Source organism: Drosophila tropicalis, unplaced genomic scaffold (genome assembly GCF_018151085.1).
Source record: "Drosophila tropicalis isolate 14030-0801.00 unplaced genomic scaffold, ASM1815108v1 contig_859, whole genome shotgun sequence".
Taxonomy (NCBI): domain Eukaryota; kingdom Metazoa; phylum Arthropoda; class Insecta; order Diptera; family Drosophilidae; genus Drosophila; species Drosophila tropicalis.
Window position 1 is genome coordinate 401,458 of NW_027173353.1, and position 20,329 is coordinate 421,786.

The following is a 20,329-nucleotide window of genomic DNA, read 5'->3' on the forward strand; positions in this document are numbered from 1 at the left end:
CATTCATAAATATATATATATACTTATATATATAAATGTTAATCCATATATCAGAAGGCAGTAAAACTATTCAAATAAAAACAATTTGCGAAAAAAAAACACATCATTTTACTTTACCTTTAAAAATATTTAAATTAAAAATTTAGCTTTTAGATTAAAAAATTTCAACGATAACGCCAAAGTTATTTAGAAAAATTGATTGTATATTAAATTTAAGTTGTTACTGCGACATTTTTGAATTTAGTCAAACTTTTACTATGTGCCGGCTCGAACTCAGATAAAATTTAAACAATTTGTCCCAAGTGATGCTGATGTAAGTGTTCGTGGAATATAAAGCGTTTTAATTTTTTTTTTCAAGAATTTTTATTTTTAAAAATTTATTTGACTTTTTGCCCATATGAAAAAACGGATTTTTATAAGGTTCTAGGACCAACCGACAAGAAGATTTATCTCAAAAGGAATAAAATATTGGATTTAACTTTATTGACTTAAATTCATATACATTTTTATATTTGTATGCATATCTATTATGGCTACATATATAAACTTGTCGAGTGGTAAGGGGGGATCTTTAACAGTTATCGTCTAGTAAATTGAATATGATCATTCTAAGAGCCGCCGGAAAATTTAGCAATTAACTAATTAAGATGTATTACTGGGCCCAGCGGTAGCATCATCATTTTCATTATCATTGTTATCTTCTTTGGCCAGATCAGCAAAGAAATCTGAAGCATTTGTACATTTGGATGAGGGCAAATTGTGACGTTTCTCCTTATAGGCATTGTGCTTCTCGTTGTACTTAATGTCACCAAAATCCTCAAAATATTTCACATTCCAGAAGCGAACATCATTATTATGCGATGACGAGGCCAATAGCTCGCCATTTGTATTGATATCTATGGATTCAATGGGCATATTGTGTTGTCCAACAACTCCCAGATTTCGATAGGGTGTAATGTGACATGCGCGTATATTGCCATCCTCACCCGCGACACAGGCAATGCGCTCGGTTATGGGAATCATTAGACTTATGGGACTCTTGATGCCCGGATACATGTCGCAGTGGTAGCCAAAGTAGCCCCAATTATAGGTATAGAGACGACCCTTTGAGGTACCGACAACAAGTTTGGAGTTTCCTCGATAAATGCCCATGCAATTGAGTTCCTCCTCGTAAGGCTCCGATTGAACATACAATTTGCGTGCTCCAATATTAAAGGTGGTAAGATAGCCATCTGCACTGGTAGCCAATAGAAGTTTCTTTTGCTCGTTGGTTATCATTTGAGTGACCTGATCCTCAATCTCCTTAAGTTCGAATATGGAATCTTTTGTGCGGAAATCCCACAATTTCACAGTACCCGAGTCATCGCCTGAGGCAAAGAGTCGTTCATCAAGGACAAGCAGCTTGTTTATGGCATCATCGTGGGCCGTCTCATAAAGCTTCTTTAGTTTCTCTGTTTCCATATCGGTAATCATCACAGATTTATCCTTCGAGCAGGTAATCAAACTGCGTCCATCTTCTGTGAATTCCACATCCCGACAAGCTTTCGCATGCACTTCAATAGTTTTCAGCAACTTATTTTCCTCGTTGCTATACTCATAGAGATGCACATCACCAATAATTGTGGCTAAGGCGATAATATGTCTTTCCGGATGGAAGCATATGTCTGTAATAAAGTCCTCGAGTTTAATTTCAGGAGGAGCACTGCGTGGTTTCTTTATAGCTGCTATAATTGCACGCACTGTTTCATCTGTTTCGTCATCTTCATCCATATCAAAGGCACCGCCATCCAAATCCTGACTTCTGTTTGAGCTCCCACTGGGTCCATCATCATCTTTGCGCCGTTTGGCTTTGCTGGCTCCACCACCAGCCGCCCCATCCGCTTCATCTAGCATAGAATCATCCGAATCTGTGTCTGAATCTTCTTCATTGGGATTAAAGCTGCTATCGCTGCTGATGCTGTCCTCGGCGTTGGCTGCAGGTCGCTCGTAAGGTTCTGGAGCTCCTATATCATCGCCCAAATCGTATTCACCGATATCGCTGTCTGATTCGTTTACCACTTCTTGTTCAATTTCTGCTATAAAACCAACGACATCGTCTTCCGAAACCTCAACTTCGTCCTCTTCTAGTGGCGTCTTGAAGAGCTCATGTCTACAAATCACACGAATTCAAATAGCTTAGAATTTAAATCTCATTGCTAGCATTTTTTTATGGTACTCACGTATGCATTCTGTAAATAAAAACAAATTTTCTTTTCTTTCCGAGATTCACGACCACGCTACTACCACATAGTGTGACCAGCCGCAACCATAAGCTGATTGTCGATAGTTATCTTATGTATGTACATTATCAATTTCAAAAATTGTTTAAATACCGAAATATTTTATGAGATTTATGATTCACAAACAATTAAAAAGAAATTAAAGTGTGTATTAAAGCGAAAAGCAATGTTATAGTTCACTGAATAGGCCTTATGGCATATTTACTTTGCGACAATGCGGTTCAAGTTGATATTCGTTGTGGCGCTAATTTTCGCACACAATGCAGATAATATTGTAAGTTTACTAAATTTTCCACAAGCTTCGGTTTTTGATTAATTAAATATCTAATATCCTTTTTGCCCGAAAGTATGGTGTTATCTTTAAATTTACGAATTTCGTTTGTGATGTCCACAATTCCTCTTCGATTCAAGTTCATCAATGTCGTTTGAAAGCAGTAAAACGTAATCACGTTACCCTCAATCTGAATGCAACCTTATTGTTCTTAGTGAATCGTGCACAAGTTCAAATCCAGTTTCTTAGGAATTCAAACGGCTACAAGTTATTTCATTACAACTCCACAATAGATATTTGTCGCTTTTTAAATCAGACTTATGATCCAATGGCTATAATGATTTTTCGACAATTTAAAGAATTTTCCAACTTTAATCACACCTGTCCTTATATGGTAAGTAAATTGGCAATCACACCAACCATACATATTATCTGTAATCGAAATTTTTGATTTTCTTTTAGGGTAATGTTTATGTAAAGGATTTATATTTAAGACCAGAACTGGTGCCTTTGCCCATACCCACGGGAGAGTATTTGTTGACTTTAAAGTGGATATTTGAGAAAAAAGCAGCAATGACAACAAAGCAGTATTTCATAATTGTTGACAGTTAATAATTTGTCTACTTATGTCTGTTTGATAATTATAATTAATTAGCACATATAAAGGGTAATGTCTTGCAATCTAATTCATTTTCCTTTTTTGGTTAAACATTTCTGTTGCTATTGTAAAATCAATTCGTTTTTTATATTTGTATCCATACTCGTCTTGTCGTATTTTTCGTTTATTATTATTGTAAATATAGTCTATTTTAAACACGGGAAAACGTTTAAAATATTTATTGTCCATTACTTGTAATTACCGAAAAGATATAACACGTAAACACAATACTTAATCAAGCGAAAAGATTTGAATTTTTTGATTCTGTTAAACTGCTTAACCGGGTCAGCCCAGTACGAAAACCAAAAATATTGGCTTGCGATGTCATAATGCAAATTATAATATCACAAAATCGGCTCGAATATTCAACAGTTATAATAATAACGGAATCTGGGCTCGTTAGCGCTTTGCTCCTAGGATTTGTTAATCCTAGGATGGCTAATCGGGAACTGGAACTACCAGAACTAGCGCATCAGCCTTTGCTGTTGGCGATGTAAAACGGATGGCCATTGCAAGGAAAAAAGAAACACGTTGACGAAATTTTCTTTAATTAAGTATATAAACAATCTGATAGAATAATAAAAATGAAACTGTTTACAAAATGTTTCGCTTTAGGTTGCTTTAGTTTAAAATTACTATAAACTCATTTTGCACTTAATAGTTACTTTATCCACAAATACATTTTCCCTTGAATAGTATGCTTAACGGGATTAATTTTCTTTAAAATTTTTGTCATGGTTTCAACCAGACGATCACTCGAGACGCCAGTTTTTTTGTTCTTAAACTTGGTCAACAGTTCGGTGGCTGTCAAGGGTTTTCGTTTCAGATACCGACGCACAGCTTCTTCGGTGATGCCATAATCCCTGGATAAAAGAAAAGGGTAAATAAATTGTCTACTACAATTTTTAGAATAACAAGTACTTACTCTATTTTATTGTTGACGACACCAGCAAACGTCGAGGGCAAAGAGTTACTAATCTCATTTTTAGGACGTTTCGCTGGCGTGCTATTGGGGCTATTACTGGTATCTGAGCCAGTTAGATCACTTGGTAGGCTGTTCATAACTTTGCGTTTGGTGGCCTCATTGCCAAGAGTAGGCGTGACAGAACGAGATTTGTTGGCATTGGAGCTAGTGCTGGCAACAGGTTTGCGCTGGCTGCTACTGCTATTGCTATTATCCTTTTCCTTCTCCTTTTCTTTTTCTTTATAGGCTGATGAAGAAGCGTTGGCCTTCTTTTTCGGAGGCCCATTGCTGAGATCATCTTCGGAATCGGTGCTATCCGACGTAAAATCTGTGGAAGAATCATTACCACTACCTCCATTCGACTTTGATTTCCGGTCTTCTTTAGAATGTTTCTTTTTCTTTTTACTGTCTTTTTTATCGTCATCCTTATTTTTGTCTTTCTTATTCTTTTTCTCTCCTTCAGCATCCTCCTTGTCAGATTCATCAGATTTCTTTTCTTCATCTTCTTCCTCGTCCGAAGTAAGGAGTTTACGCAAAGCGTCCTCTTCAGCCACGCCCTTCATATCCTTGACCAATTTAGATTCAGGATCTGGCTCACTGGAAGACACAAGAGAACTGTGAGTTGAAAATTTGTGAAAGCGGTTTTTGTTTTACTTACTCTTCACTGGAACTAGTATCATAGTCCATTTCGCGACCCTCTTCATCGCCGTCATCAGATTCCTCGAATGCTTCATCATCAACATCCCTTTTCTTTTTCTTTTTATCCCCAGCCTTTCCCTTTCCTTTGCCCTTTTTGTTGCCATCATCATCGCTATCTTCTTGTTCCTTCTTCTTTTTCTTCTCCTCTTCATCATCGGAATCCGACTCGTCCTCGGAATCAATCCACTCATCCATGTCTGTTATTTTCAATTCCTTTGACTTTTTAGTAGCAGCCTTAATTAATTTAGTCTCCTCTGGATCCTGTTCTTCTTCTTCGTCGCCCCGAAGACGTTTCCTCAACATGAGAGAGAAATAGTTCATGACCTTTTTACGACGGCCAAACTCCTGTTCTGCTTCTTCTGCCGACAGCGATTTGTAACGTTGAATGGGTTGGAAATTATACCATTCATTCAGTGGATAAGCTTCAATAGCACCATCTGGCGCATGGGTAAAAACATAAAAAGCGGCATTTTCACTTACTCCACCTTCGCGTATTCCTCTAAACTTTTTGCCCATTTTTCCGCCCACCTTTAAAATCCAGGGCTGTGCTTCGGGCCTATATTTTCTGGCAATGATGCCAAATTTTTTGCGTCGCGCCTCTTCGCGCTGATCCCTGTTGTACTCAGATCCGGCGCCAAATTTCGGTTGATCTTCATCCATGCCGCGAAATTCCTTCATATTATTCTCCCGCTCCAGCTTAACATTTCGCCACTGTGCGAAATCCACATTTAGGGTGGCATTGAAACGCATAACATGATGCTTTTTTCTCATTTTTGGCACTCTTATCTTAAATTCCTGGACATTTGAATTCCCGGAAGCAGATGCAGTCGATGATGATGCCGCTGCAGACGTGGAACTGCTGCTGCCCTAAAGGAAATTAACAAATTACAATCGAATTACAAAAAGGAAGTTGAGGGAATCACAACTGTTACTAACAATCGATTTAATTGCACCCGACATTTTTGGTCTACTATGTATTATATTTAGTGACTCTAATTAAGGATATCTTCTTCTTCTGCCTTTTATTTTTTTTTATATGTATATGTATTAAGTTGGCGATAGCGATAGGCTCTTGCGCGAGTAATCGATATATATCGTTGTACTTTGTTAGTGTTGGGAAGTTCATTCGGGTGTTTGTGTATTTTGAACAATGGTAAATGTTTACTATTACTACTCGGGCCCAAAACGCCCTTAAACTACATAATTTTGGTATCAAACGAAAGAGAAAAATTGCACGAGCACGACCTCAGCTGCGCCTTGGCGATTTATTTCGTAGTTTTTGAGTAATTAACAAAAGAAAATTAATATTTTTAGCGGGACTATAGCTAAAAGTAGCCTTTTCCGGCTAAAAAAAGCTGTTCAATTTTGAGATGGTGTTGCCAAATGCCGAATTTTGGATACTCGAATACGCGGGCATTTTGAATCTTTTGTTCGCACTATTCTCAACAAACGAAAATATTGTTGAGTTTACAATATTTCTTGATTTTATGGAACAAATATAGTTTAGAATACAATATTCGGCTGCCAGAGCAGCCGAATATTCCTCGACTTTTGGGTTTAGATTAAAATATTTGGCTACCAGGGCAGTCAAACAGCGCGCCAAATAAAAAATAGCGTTTGACAACACTGAAATCTAGCTTTACCCGATTTTTCCACTTTTCAACACTGAAATCTCGAGTAGTAATAGTAAACATTTACCAAATAGTTTGTGTGCAGGTTTCTTCTTTATCATGTGACAGGGAGCATTTGCTGCACTTTTGGTCTAACTGTTTGCAGTGCTGCGCAAAGTGATTAAATCTGAAGCATCTGTAGCATTGACTAAAAGGAACAAAAGGACTTACTGGAACTTTCGAGTATAGGAAAATTATTTCTGTTGGTATTTGAGATCCTTTGAAAACTATTTTAACTCTAGATGTTGCGACTAGATTGTCCTTCTCCTTTCTACGCACACGAATAATCTCGTGTATGTCCACTGGTGCTGAGATATACTCCTTAAGTTCTTCGTCTGCGAATCTTGTGGGGATCTGGAATATGATTCCAGTTTTGTATAGGAAATGCTTTAGTAACTTGGGTTCTTACTCATATTTTTTAAGGTCCGATACGATGAATACGTTGGCTGCAGCTGCCGATTAAAATTCTACCTTGCAACGTCCATATCCTATTTTATTGACAGCTAATATGTCTTTGACTTTTAGTTTAAACAAAACTGCATTTAGCTCTAATGGATTAATTGGTAATCTGCTTTTATTGCTCTCTTTGTTATTTTCATCTACTCTGTCTACATACACCACAAATGGTCTCTTGTGTGTATTGTTATAATATAGAACGTTAGTTTGCGATTTGCTATTTGACATTTCTGTTGTATCTTGATTTTCCTTTTGTGTCGAGTCATTGAATTCTGACATTTCTGTCATTTCTACTTCGTCAATTTCAGATTTTGATTCGGATTTCATTGGTGGTAGTTTTTCTTTCCTTTGATGCCCGCGATATTCTTGGCTTTTTGAATCTGTTTGGCTCTGAGAGGGGGCCACCGCCCCTGGCCCCAGAGCCCATGATTTTACGGGTAATTTTACCCGTTTTTTTTTTTTTTTTTTTTTTTATACTTTCCACAAAATTAAATTTTGTTTGTTTTCGTTTTGTGTAAATAAAATATTTTTATTTCCACACCACAGTGGAATAAAATAGAAGGATCAAATCCTTGGAGGTTATTATTTATTTTTTTTTTTTTTTTTTAAGGCACTGTCTTGTCAGTCTTTTTGAATTATTTTTTTTTCCAATAGGCGCTGAAACACAACCGTTGCTCAACGTACGGGGCTCGAATGGTTTGTAATTTTTTTTAATTTAATTCACCATCTACAAAATAAAAAATAGTGATGGACGAAAAAGCGATTCGATTTTAGTTCGATTTTACATTTGAAATATTTTTCGTGATTTTTTATTAATGATTTATGTACAACTAAGCATAACTTATAGATAATATATTGCGATTTATTTTAAAAAACTGATAAATTTATGTATATTGTCCTTTGTGCAACAATTTTTTTTTGTAATTTTGGAAGAATATTAACAAAAACGAAACTAGTGATGGACCTGCAACTAGTGAGGGACGAAAAATCGAATTTGATTTAGTTCCCGCCCTTTTTAATTCAGTTTAAAATATTCGTATTACAAATTTTTGGAAATCGGATTTGCTTCTAATGTGAGAAAAAGGCTAACAGCAAGCCCGAATCAAATGATCCTAATTCATATTGACCCATAAATGAATTGTAAAAAATATATATAATAAATAATATATTGTCAAATATTGTGAATGTCAAATATTATATTAATCACAAAAAAAAGTAAAAATAAAAAGCTTCTATTTCAAACAAAATTTAATGTATCTTTACGAAATTTGTACACCATTTACATCCATTGGCTGCCATAACCATCTTGATCCGGGACCTAATGATTAAATGATTTATTTTTTGTTTAGAAATGAAGAAATTTACATTTTTTGGTTTTTGTATTTTCGTTTTCATGATATTTAATTAATTTAAATTTAATTAATTTATAAATCGTTAAGAATATTGCCAGACTATCATAGTTTTTTGAATCTTCCAGAAGAATGGCATAGTTTTTTGAATCTTCTAGAAGAATGGCCAATACTCAATGATTAAATGGACACCCATCAACTGGCCAAATATATAGTTTTCTTTTTTTGGATGTGCAGTAGTACTTATATTTTGTACTAATGCTCAAACGCCAAGACAACTTATGTGTTGCATGTCCTTACTGAGATAACATCAAAAACCCGTATATTACACCGTGGATACAAAATTTATATTATTATTACATAAGAAGGCCAGAGCAAATAAACTTACATAATACTTTGAACTTAACTATAGATAGAGAGAGATACTATAAGCTTATTAATATCATGTGGGACTACAGATCCTCGTTCAAGTTCACATTGCATGTGTTATTATTCTCGAATGTCCTTCTGCCTTTTATTTAAAAATTTCAAAAAGTTAATTTAGAAGGGGGTTTAAAAAATTATGTTTGACGGCGCCACTGCAAGGGGGGTCACAACTCGATGTCGCAACTCGATCCAACATGCAACTCGATCCAACATCCAACAAAAGAGCGCTGTTTATGCAAAAGAGAGTAAAAAGAGAGTAAAAATCGTGAGAAATGGTTGGAGTCGAGCAATGGAGTCAGACCCAACCACGCTGTCGAGCAAAAGAGTCAATTAGAGGTGGAAAAACATCGATGGTACTATCGATACATCGATGGTTTTGTATTTTTAAAAAACATCGATTCGCCGTAAAATGTTGCCCATTCGCCTTAAAAAATTGAGCGCGGCGAACCATATGTCGCGAACCAGTTCCAAAATGTTCCGAGTCATTTTTGTTTAATTTTCAGGGTTGTCACCTGGCAAAAAACTTATCTGATCTGGTCCCATCATTGAAAACAAACAAAATAAATAAATCGTAAAATACACAAAGCCATTAGACGAATATTAAATATATTATTCTTTTTTTTGTTTATTAAGTTACTTTTCAGATTAAATATATTATAAAAGGAAAATGTCACGAAGCTTAGTGCTAACCGATGAGCAAAGTCGTCTTAATGCCCGCTTGGAGGCTCATATGGTCTACATATGTCCAGAGTGTGGTAAAGCGTTTCGAACCCAAGTCGAATGGCGTCAGCATTTGAACACGGTAAATATTGAGAATTCTTTTAATTTACCTCTCCATTCAATTCAACCTTCTTTATAGAAACACGATTACTTGAAAAAGACGTATGTGGACTTCAATTTCACCCAAATTAATAATCGTTTTCATGAGTGCCAGATCTGCTTTAAATGGGTGGAGAATGCCCATAAAACAATTGCCATGCTACAATATCATTACTTTATGCATTTAGATCACAGTAAAACATATCGGTGTGTTCACTGTCGCATGGCCTATACTCGAAGAAGAGCTCTGAATTCCCATTTGTTGGACACACATATGCGGGAGATTGAGAAATATGAAGCAAAGCTTAGGCAAATGAAAAGAAATGAAGAGCAAAAGGCTTTAGAAGCAGCAGCAACGCTGCCTAAGCCGACAAAGATACCTAATAAGCCAGTTGGTAGACCACCAAATAAATCTGGGACAGCACGCAAACGTAAAGATTTGTTGGCAAAAGCTCTGATGGACATTGATCTCCAGGCCGAAGACTATAAAGGTACTAACACCACCAGCAATTCAACTGAAGTTTCACATTCCAAAGCATCGAATGCCAGTGAGCAAAATTTGGATCGTTGTCTAAATGCCTATGAGGATATACTCCGAAAAGAAGAAGAACAAGCTGACCTGGATGCCTTGTGTGAGGAATTCTTTGTGGAGAAAGTCGACGATGAGCAAGAACTTCCGCAGAAGCCAACAGAGCCAAAAGCCAACAGCTCGCAAGAAGTAGTCATTATTGAGATTGATGCTCTGGGAAAAGAAGAAGTGGATCAACTGCAAAAAGAGCTTAAGCCTGGTGGAAGCCGCAGTCCGCCCAGCAAACGTCGCCGTTTATCCGAATCCGAGGAACTCAATACTCAGGAATTAACAAAACTCATTTCCTATTTGTGTCCCAAATGCGGTAAAGAAATTTCATCTATGGACGCTTGGCGAACTCATGTTTTCGAGAAGCATGATTTCGAGCATTTCATTGAGAATAACTTTAAAATAATTGAGCCGGGCTATAAAAGCATGTGTCTGCAATGCCGCGAAATTCAGACGACCACAAAACGATCTGAGCTGCAAAAACATTGTTTTAAGCATCTACCATATCGATCCTATTTAAAGTGTTCTCTCTGTGATCGTACCAAGACCAGTATGTCCAAAATGTACAATCATATACGTTACAATCATCAGGAGGAGCTTCAAAGCAAGAATAAGACACAGTTGATTGTGAAACCGGAGCCCAGGTGGAATATTAGCCCAAAACATCGACTACAAACTTCAGCAGAAAGTCTAAGGCCAGAAAGCCCCCCAAACGATGGTGATGAGCATTTAGTTTGCGAGTACTGCAATAAGATCTTTAAGACCTATTGGCGCCACAAGCGACATGAAGCCACTTGCATCAAGGCCGGAGTTCTGCAGCCAGAGTCCTTATTCGATACAGGAGCTGATCTTATAATGAAGCATTTGCGTGAGGGTTGCTTACGTATGAGTACCATCTGCTGAAACATGTAGTATACCTAAGATTATATGTTACTCAAATAATAGCATTCATTTCAACAAAACAACACTGAAATTTCTATATTTTTTCGGTTTTTTTTTATTTTTTGCAATTGTCATTTAAATACGTCACAAATCGCGAGAAATTGGTTTTAACTGTCATAATGGTGGCACGACGCTCCTTCATATCACGACGCTGTTGCCTCAGCTTTGATTTAAATGTTTCCTCAAGAATTTTAACGCTTTCACACATATTTAACTCGGCTATAATCTCTGGCCAATCTTCAATAGCAAATATATCCATTAAAGCATCCAAGCCTTCAGATAGTGCCCACAAATCACTTTCCAGTTTACAAGAATCCAACAAGAAGACAATAATAATTTTGACCAAATTCTCGGCTAGTAGACAACCCAAAGTGCCCAGCATTCGATTCCAATTGACACGTATATCCAAATGCGGACAACTACGAGCTCCTTCGATAATTAAAACCAAATCCGCCTCTGTCATCTGTTGGAATAGATCTTTGCGGGATTTGAGTAGTAGCAGGGATGACCGCATTAGCGAGGTGATTGCTTCCATAATTGTGGCATCCGTTATACCCTTGAATGCCTGCTGACCCAGCTGGAACCACATATTGTATATATTCTGGTGGCCGCCCAAGTCATCAACTTTTAAAAGATTAGTTAGATTTTGCAGACAAAGTAAATGGGAGACCCGCATTTTTGTGAATTTACTCTGCAGCTGCGAATTGTGTGTAAGACTGAGTAATTTTTCCAAAGTCAAATCTAAGGGTTGACATTTTTGCCATAACTTTTCAACCACATTTCCAGACTTAATTATCTCGAGAAAATCACCAGAGGACGAGTTATTTACAGTTTCATCTTCCATGTCGTAATCGGCAACACTTTCAGTTTCCGACTGATCCAAATCTGAGTCCGCATTAGCATATTCTTGTTGATTATCATCATCATCATCAGATGACGCAAAGTTAGTTATAATCTCGGCCACTAGTCGTTGGCCATCTAGAAGATATTCAAGATTTTTTAACAGTTCTTCTGTTTCCGTCAGTTTATTTTGGCCGTTTTGTTTTCCGTTCGCTTGCGATTCATTTAAATCTTCAGTTTCCATGGATATTTCTAATACAGGAACTTGATTCTTGGTTACCTCTTGCTCTAATGCATTCTTATGGTAATTCAGCTGCGCTTGGGTGTCGGTGGTTAATAACTTTTCCAAGCTAGCCATAATTTCCTTAGTATAGGCTGACGAGCAGGCTGGAACGTTAACCAAAATTCCTGCCGCTAAAGCACTTAGATATAATAAATTCTGGTTTGCTTCCTCCTGATTGACTTTAATTAGTTCCGTTAAGATTTGCTCATTAGCCACAACATTCCATGAGCTGGAATTATTTTCTGATACAACCAAAACTAATTGTGCCACTGCTATAGAAATTTCCAAACCGAATTTCTTGTAGTCCAAGCATAATAGCAATTGGTTTAGCAAGCCGGATGACTGGTTAAAGGCTTCAGTGGCTGTGGGAGAACTCTCTGTGAGATTTCTAAGCAAGTGTATGGCCTGTAAAAATGTATCCGCTTGAAGTTCTGATTCCAGGATATTAATTTTCAAATCGTAACTGGTTATTAAGGATAACAATGCTGTCAATATATCATTGTCGACCAAATATTCACAAACTTCGGGCCCATAAACAGATAAATTTCGTAAGGCTCCGGCAGCAGCATTTCTTATAGCGTTATCTCTGTCGCACAGTAGGGGGCCGCAATGCGTACCAAATCACTCTCTAGAATCTCTCGCAGCTTCTCTTTGCGGAGCGCCAGAACTGCAAACGAGTGCAATCCGTTGAGTTTTTCCTCGATGTTGGCTCGCTGCAGGTGTATGCCAATTGCTTCGACGGGACCACAGTTGCTCTCTTCTTCACTGTCCACTTGAAAGCCATTCTCGAGGCTATCGGAAGTATTGACTCCTGTGGGAGTCCGAACTTTGGTTTTCTTTACTTTTCCCATTGCAGTTAAGGCGGAGTCCCGTTTCAAATGCAACTGAGGTTTATGTCCAGCACGTGTTTATTTTGAAAAAGACCAGGGTGGAAGAATGCCTGGTTGTGGAGTTAGTGAACTAGTTCTCCTTATTTTTAAATGCAATGCTAAAAACTCCAAACAAAATAAGAACTGTGACTAATAGAACACACTAAGGAAAATATGCTTCCACGGCTGACTATATATAAATGCCAACTCCAACGTTTTTAAAATTGTTGAAATTTTTATTTCTCTAGTTCCCTTTGCATTTAGGGTTGATGTTTGTTTGTATCGATGTTATCGAATATTTAGTCTGGCATCATTGAATTTCTACTAGCGGCGGATGAAAATTTTTTCTTCGAGTGAAAAGCGTTAGCAAAAGCCGAATCTGTGCAATGGAAAGCAATGAAAGCATGGATAGTGAACGTGCTAGTGCAACGGAAGATGAAAATAGCAATAGCAACCGATCTCCACAAGAAGCAGCTGTGCCTGGCTTAGGCGTTGTAGCGGGGGGGCTTGAATGGTGGTGGTGGTGGTGGTGGCAGTCAAGATGGATCGAATGGGGTAGCTGTTGAAGTGGGGGCAGCAGTTGCCATAGCGGCTACTGTAAAGGAAAAGCCAATCGAGTCACAGTGGTAAGTACATGTGAAATTGAAAATGAATTAGGTTACGAGTTTCTTGTTTTTTTTTGCAGGAGCAAGCCGCCGGGATTCAATGCATTTAGTGGACGACCTATAGGAGAACATACGGCCTTACAGCAGCAGGCCCAACAGCAACAACAACTGCAGCAACCGCCTCCAACGAATGGAGTAACCCCGGCACCCAATTCAGATATTTGGGTGGAGACAAAAGCCGAGGACGGTCGTTCGTATTATTATCATGCAGTTACAAGAGAAACGACATGGGCACGTCCTGATGGTCCAAGCATCAAGATCATGACCCAGAGCGAAGTCGAGGAGATCGCAAAAAGACCGACGCCAGTCACAAAAGCTACTGAAGCTCCAGAGATCTCACATCTAACCTCTCAGCCACCACCACACCTAATGAGTCAGCCACCGCCTTCGACTGCAGCCACACCTGGCGCACTTCTCTCTCAGCCTCCGCCGAATGTGCGACAACAACCACCGCCCTTATTTCAACCACCTCCAGGATTTGGGCAGCCACCATTCTGTATGCCTCCGCCGGCCTATGGCTTTCCTGGTGCCGCTCCTGCAGCTGCTGCCCCAACATGGGGGGTAGGCATCCCACCTTGGCAACAGCCGCATGGTCCACCACCAGCTGGTGTTGGTGGGGATAAACCAGCACAAAAGCTGATCATTAAGCCTGGAGTTATAGATCCAGCAGTGATTGCTCGAGCTGCCGAATGGTCCGAGCATCGTGCACCGGACGGAAGGCCATATTATTTCCACGCCCAGCGTGGTGAATCCGTTTGGGAAAAACCCCAAGCTTTACGAGATATGGAAGCAGCACGCATGGCCGCCCATTCGGGCATAACGCCACCGACAGTGGCTGCTCCGCCTCCACACCATTTACTTCCCAATCCGATGATGCATCTGCCACCAGGTACAGCACCTGGTTTTGATCCACAAATGGCATTTGCAGCGGCTGCAGCAGCGGCTGCCTCTACAAAGGCGGCACAGGCAGCAGCCTTAGAAAAGGAGGCAAAGAAAGCAGCCGAAGAAAAGCGGAAAAAGGAGGAGGAACAACAAAAGAAGGCAGCTGCAGCAGCAGCCAATGCTAAGCAGACGGACAAATCCCGTCCAGTTACCAGCACGCCTATAGCAGGCACTCCCTGGTGTGTGGTCTGGACAGGAGACGCTCGAGTTTTCTTTTACAATCCATCGACAAGAACTTCGGTATGGGATCGACCCGAGGATCTGATGAATCGGGAAGATGTTGACAAGGCCGTCAATGAGCGACCGGAACAATTAAAAACTGATCAAGAGAAGTCCCAAGAGGCGGAGGCCAAGTCAACTGTAGATGCATCTCGGGATTTCGTGGAGGTACCGCAACTAGAACTAAATCAGCAAGTCCAGAGGATAGAACCAGAAGAGGATGAGGACGATGGAATTATTAAAATTCGTACTGAATCTGAATCTAGTGTGGAGGAAGTACCCACCAAGAGAGTTCGAACTTGTAAGTGGAACTAATTCACCAATTACTTAACCTTCAATTCACATATTCAATCTATTATTCAGTAACAAAATCGAAGCGAGCCGAAGACGCTGCCTTGGAGGCCGAACAACGTGCAGCTAAAGAGCGTGCCCTGGTTCCACTAGAGCAACGTGTGACCCAATTCAAGGAGATGTTAAGAGAAAAGGATGTGTCTGCTTTCAGCACCTGGGAAAAGGAGTTACATAAGATTGTCTTTGATCCACGCTATTTGCTGCTTACATCAAAGGAGCGAAAACAGGTATTTGAAAAGTATGTGAAAGATCGTGCCGAGGAAGAGCGTAAGGAAAAACGCAACAAAATGCGACAAAAGCGGGATGACTTCCGTAAACTCATGGAGGAATGCAAACTGCACGGCAAGTAAGTAAATTCAGCAAAATTGAAGTTATGCTAAGGTATATTCAATTACTAACACTCCCCTACTTTTATCCCAGGTCGTCATTCTCCGAATTTAGTCAAAGGAATGCTAAAGACGAGCGTTACCGTGCCATCGAAAAGGTGCGCGAACGCGAGAGTCTCTTCAACGAATATATCGTTGAAGTGCGGCGGCACGAAAAGGAGGATAAACAGCTAAAGAAAGATCAGGTATGCATTGAAAAATGCGGCAAGAATTGCTGCTCCTTGTACTATTTACGTATTTGCTCTGAATGGAGTAACTAATGATGATAATTGAAGAAGATGATGATGATGAAAATGTACATTATATGCACATATTCAACCCATGAACATATCAATTTATATATATACCTTTATATTTATATAAATATTTAAAATTATCTTATTATACATAATGTGATTTGATTGACTTTTTTGTTAATTTTAAAACATAAACAACGTGTGAACCACATACGAACCCAACCGTACCGAAACCGAACCAAACTGAACCCTGATCGATTGCATTTGTAGCTTGTGCCCTTGACCGTGCGGTTCCGGTTGCCACATGTCCACATAATGTTGCAATGTTGTAGCCACTAGCTAGCTAGCAAACAGTTAAAAGAGCACTAAAGCACGTCCCTCAATCATCAACCAACCAGCAACCAGATACAGCAAACACCAACATCAAATTCTTGTCGTCGTTGTCTAAAGTGAGTGAGTTACCAAAACAAAAAAAAAAAAAACAAAAAAAACAAAAATTAACAGTTTGTTTCATAACAAATATGGAAAACAAAAAAATCATAAAAATTAAAAAAAGGTTTAACTTGATAATCGTTGGTGTGATTTCCAATTCCCGCCCCGCGCCCCAGGAATATATGATCAATTGATTATGAGGTGACCAAGATGATGATGATGATTTAAGATGATAATGTGATGAAGATGATAATGTAATTGTATGTATATGAACGAACACGATGGTTGCCACAATCAACATCATTTGATTTTGGAATTGGAACAGGATGGATCTTCGAGCTGGAACTGGAGCTGGATAGCAACAACTACGTGTGTGCAGGTGCCCGTCCATTCTTCCGGCGCTGAGCAAACAGTATGAATAATACATAATTAAAATAACCCAATATTATCGTTTTGTTTTAAAAAGGCAAAAAAAAAAAAATGAAATGTAAAATCACAACGAGAATTGTGGAATGAACCGAATGCAAGCGAAACAAAGATCAGGGAAAATCAAACAGAAAGCATAAACAAAACTTAGTCCGTTTTTACTTTGCTAAAAATAAAGCAGTCTGCTTATCTCTTCTTTCCTTACTTTTCATTAATGTGGTCCGATATTAAGGCAATTGGGAACAGTTTGCCTCCAAGAACTACAACTTGCTCCTACAATTTGCTACACTCGGATTGTTACCACGGTTCTCACAAAACAAAAACAAACCTTTCTAGTTAATATCTTTATGTATATTTATCTATTTATTGTATGTTTATTTTAGTTTTCTACAAACTACTAATATATGACATTCGGCATTGCTGAAATGAAAAAAGGGCTTCTTGCTAAATGATTGAGAGAAGACACTTTAGTTTTTGTATTAGCGTATGCTAATGTAATTTTCTGAGCTTCTGAACATTATTTAAATACTTCTGCCACTTTCTTCTAGTTTCTTAATTTGTAGTTCATAAAACAAATTTTAGAGATTTAAAAAGAAAACATTTTCTTCTCGTTAAAAAGAAATCTCATGTCACGCCGTTAAACACTGTTTGAATTTTTGCTTCCAACAAAAGCACTTCTATTCTCTCACTTAGCAGAGTCGCCGCCTACTACTAAACCCATTAATTCTCTTTCAGTAAATCTTATTTAATTATACATAATTCTCTTTCAGCATCAAGGATGAGAGCTTGTAACTATATTCTCATTCATATAGAAATAAGAGAACCTAAACATAAGCATCTTTAAGTCAGTTTTATAAGTTATTATCTAGGACTATCTATGTAAGTTCAATACCATAATCAATTCTAATGATAAAACTAATTCGCTTTTCTTAATTCATTTCTCTTTTTCTTCCACATGCCTGTCATGTCAAAAACAAAAAACAAAAATTCCTTTACCATACTCCTACACCATATAATATCCAATAATATAGATTCGCAAAGATTTTCTGGACATGCTACGTGAAAGACATGATATCGAAAGACACACCCGATGGTATGATATCAAAAAGAAGTTTGAATCAGACTCACGATATCGTGCAGTGGACTCTCTTTATAGAGAGGAATATTTCGAGGACTATTTGCATATTATGAAGGACGAGAAACGTAAGGAGAGGGATTTGCGAGAACAACGGGAAAGAGAACGTCAACGTGACCGCAAATCTGACAGAAGAGATCGAGACAAAGATAAGGACAAGGACAAAAGCCGCAAGGATCGTAGTGATCGCAGTCGTTCCAGAGACAGGCATCGTGATCGAAGATCATCCAAGGACAGAGATGATAAGAGCAAATCGGATAAAAGCAGAAGGCGAGAGTCCCCGGTAAGCAGTTGTTTAACAGATGACTAAGGTTTTTAAATAGAAAGAATTTTCAAGAAACTTCGGACCAAACAATTCTATTTTTCGGGGCCGATGTCAAATTCAAGAAGAGTTGTAATCATTTCATTAAAATAAAAGTAATATATTCCCCATTGAACAGTGGTTTAACGTAAGGAGTTTTTAAATCAGTCAATGTTTTAAAGACTCTAGTCAACTGACCTTGACTTCTTTCAATTGAACTGTTGCATAGATCATTCATACAGAAAAAGAAAAATCGGAGCAAACTTTAAAATAATATATTATTATACAAATTCCTACATTTTAGGAGGAGGGTGAAGATTCGGAGGCTAACGACAGCTATAATAGCGAATTGGCACGCATTCGTGAAGATGAAGCGGAACAAAAGCAAAAGGAACGTGAGAAAAAACTTAGAGCCGAACAGAGTATTCGGGAGCGGGAGAAGGAAGTTCAACGCACTTTGGCAGGACACTTGCGGGATCGGGACAAGGAGCGCGAGCATCATAAGCGTGATGAAAGCATAGGACATTTTACAGCTTTGCTTACGGATTTGGTGCGAGCACCTGACTACACCTGGAAGGAGGTAAAGCGGCAATTGCGCAAAGATCATCGATGGGAACTGATTGAAACGCTTGATCGGGATGATCGCGAGAGGTATATATAGAATAGTAAAAGTACAAGAAACTATAGCTAATCACTCAATCAAACCTTTGATAGAATTTTTAACGAACACATTGACAATCTGATGAAAAAGAAACGAGAGAAATTCCGGGAAATGCTTGATGAGATCACCACACTGCAGCTAACCAGCACCTGGAAAGAAATTAAAAAATTAATCAAAGAGGATCCAAGATATCTTAAGTATAATTCCGATAAAGGCGAACGTGAGTTCCGCGACTACATAAAGGACAAAACACTAAATGCAAAAACAGCGTTACGTGAACTGTTGCAGGAATGCAAATTCATAACACACAAAAGCAGCGATCTCATCAAGGAGAATGTGAATCATCTTAAAGAAATCCAGGACATACTCAAGAACGATAAGCGGTATGATCGATTGCAGCACTAATTAAATAAAAAATACGTTCATTATTAATTTTCTCTTTCTGTTTATTTTAGTTACTTGGTGCTGGATCACATGGAGGACGAAAGAGATACCATTGTTTTAAGTTTTTTGGAGGAGCTAAACAAACGTGGTCCACCGCCGCCGCCTACAGCCTCGGAATCTACGCGCCGCAACAAATAATCAATCCTAAATCCCTAATCAATTCAAATTATTCTTAAATTATTATTTTTAACTTTGAAATTATTTAGCATCTAAATATTTAAACATGAATAATAAACAAATTAAAACATTTAATGAATAGAACACAATTGTGGTTCAATTACTTTTGTAATAATATATTTTTATTGATCATTTTATATATATAATGTACATATATATATATATATATGCATGGTCTTAGAATCATCCCGCGATCATATTATTGTTTAATACACATTCGTTCTCATGTTTTATTTGTTTGGATTTTTTGCTTTGCCTAATATCTAAAAATAAATACAATAATTTCTATAATTTTGCATATAAATTATTGCAAAATATTTAAATGTAGTTGTCTGTTTTTGTTATTTTAGGTTTAGGAACTAAGAGCAAAAAAATTGTTTGGATGCTTGTGATGTGCCTGTTCGGTAACGTATGTATGTATGTATATATTTGTAATCCTGATTTACTTCATTTGCCAAAGTTTTTAGACACCATATTTTTAAATCTGCTGAAGCTGGATGTCTTTAACAATTGGTCTCTTTCGACATAAGAGAATATCAATCGTTTGTAATACAAATTTCTTAAAGGTTTTTAAATATATAGAAACTCAAAAATGAACAATTTAATTACGGAACGAATTGTGGCATGTCAAAGATATAGCTTTCGATTTTAGATAGTAGATAAACAAATAGAAACTACGTAGAATGGAAATAGTGATCGTCAGTGGAAATTATTAGGCAAAATAAAACTGATAATCTAAATTAATGCTTTCTTTTTTATAATTCTTACAAAAAATCCATTTGGATTTAAAAGTACCCAATAATCCCACGTTAACTGTATCGATTTATTAGCTGGTGTTTTCAGTTGAATGCT

The 20,329-nt window shown here is 37.8% G+C and overlaps 5 protein-coding genes across 7 annotated transcripts; 2 read left to right on the forward strand and 3 right to left on the reverse strand.

The window, feature by feature from the left end:
• Positions 1 to 461: 461 nt before the first annotated feature.
• LOC137581975 (WD repeat-containing protein 55 homolog) lies at positions 462 to 2,404 on the reverse strand. Its single transcript, XM_068296392.1, has 2 exons — positions 2,220 to 2,404; positions 462 to 2,149 (listed from the first exon to the last, which is right to left on the reverse strand). The coding sequence occupies exons 1-2, from the start codon at positions 2,225 to 2,227 to the stop codon at positions 643 to 645; spliced, it is 1,515 nt and encodes a 504-aa protein (XP_068152493.1). The 5' UTR covers positions 2,228 to 2,404; the 3' UTR covers positions 462 to 642.
• Positions 2,405 to 3,739: 1,335 nt separating this feature from the next.
• Positions 3,740 to 5,958, reverse strand: TfIIFalpha (transcription factor IIFalpha). The gene is made up of 4 exons (XM_068296314.1): positions 5,808 to 5,958; positions 4,831 to 5,738; positions 4,134 to 4,769; positions 3,740 to 4,071 (listed from the first exon to the last, which is right to left on the reverse strand). The coding sequence occupies exons 1-4, from the start codon at positions 5,829 to 5,831 to the stop codon at positions 3,870 to 3,872; spliced, it is 1,770 nt and encodes a 589-aa protein (XP_068152415.1). The 5' UTR covers positions 5,832 to 5,958; the 3' UTR covers positions 3,740 to 3,869.
• A 3,340-nt stretch (positions 5,959 to 9,298) lies between these two features.
• Positions 9,299 to 11,133, forward strand: LOC137582925 (zinc finger protein 91). The gene is made up of 2 exons (XM_068297710.1): positions 9,299 to 9,574; positions 9,632 to 11,133. Exons 1-2 carry the CDS (start codon positions 9,440 to 9,442, stop codon positions 11,069 to 11,071), a joined length of 1,575 nt encoding a protein of 524 aa, XP_068153811.1. The 5' UTR covers positions 9,299 to 9,439; the 3' UTR covers positions 11,072 to 11,133.
• Positions 11,134 to 11,149: 16 nt separating this feature from the next.
• LOC137582929 (HEAT repeat-containing protein 3) lies at positions 11,150 to 13,155 on the reverse strand. The gene is given in 2 exon segments (XM_068297717.1): positions 11,150 to 12,838; positions 12,841 to 13,155. Coding segments are annotated over 2 exon segments (1,917 nt in total). The 5' UTR covers positions 13,085 to 13,155; the 3' UTR covers positions 11,150 to 11,165.
• A 238-nt stretch (positions 13,156 to 13,393) lies between these two features.
• On the forward strand, positions 13,394 to 19,566 carry LOC137582926 (transcription elongation regulator 1). Of its 3 annotated transcripts, XM_068297711.1 has the most exons (8): positions 13,400 to 13,728; positions 13,788 to 15,229; positions 15,292 to 15,625; positions 15,700 to 15,850; positions 17,791 to 18,177; positions 18,500 to 18,846; positions 18,910 to 19,239; positions 19,312 to 19,566. In XM_068297711.1, exons 2-8 carry the CDS (start codon positions 14,029 to 14,031, stop codon positions 19,436 to 19,438), a joined length of 2,877 nt encoding a protein of 958 aa, XP_068153812.1. In that variant the 5' UTR covers positions 13,400 to 13,728; positions 13,788 to 14,028; the 3' UTR covers positions 19,439 to 19,566. The 3 variants fall into 3 exon arrangements, 2 of the variants coding, with proteins under 2 accessions (XP_068153813.1, XP_068153812.1); XR_011033339.1 differs by lacking the exons at positions 17,791 to 18,177; positions 18,500 to 18,846; positions 18,910 to 19,239; positions 19,312 to 19,566 and adding exons at positions 16,172 to 16,350; positions 16,458 to 16,745 and having other exon boundaries at positions 13,394 to 13,728; XM_068297712.1 differs by lacking the exons at positions 17,791 to 18,177; positions 18,500 to 18,846; positions 18,910 to 19,239; positions 19,312 to 19,566 and adding an exon at positions 16,172 to 16,745 and having other exon boundaries at positions 13,394 to 13,728.
• The last annotated feature ends 763 nt before the right edge of the window (positions 19,567 to 20,329 follow it).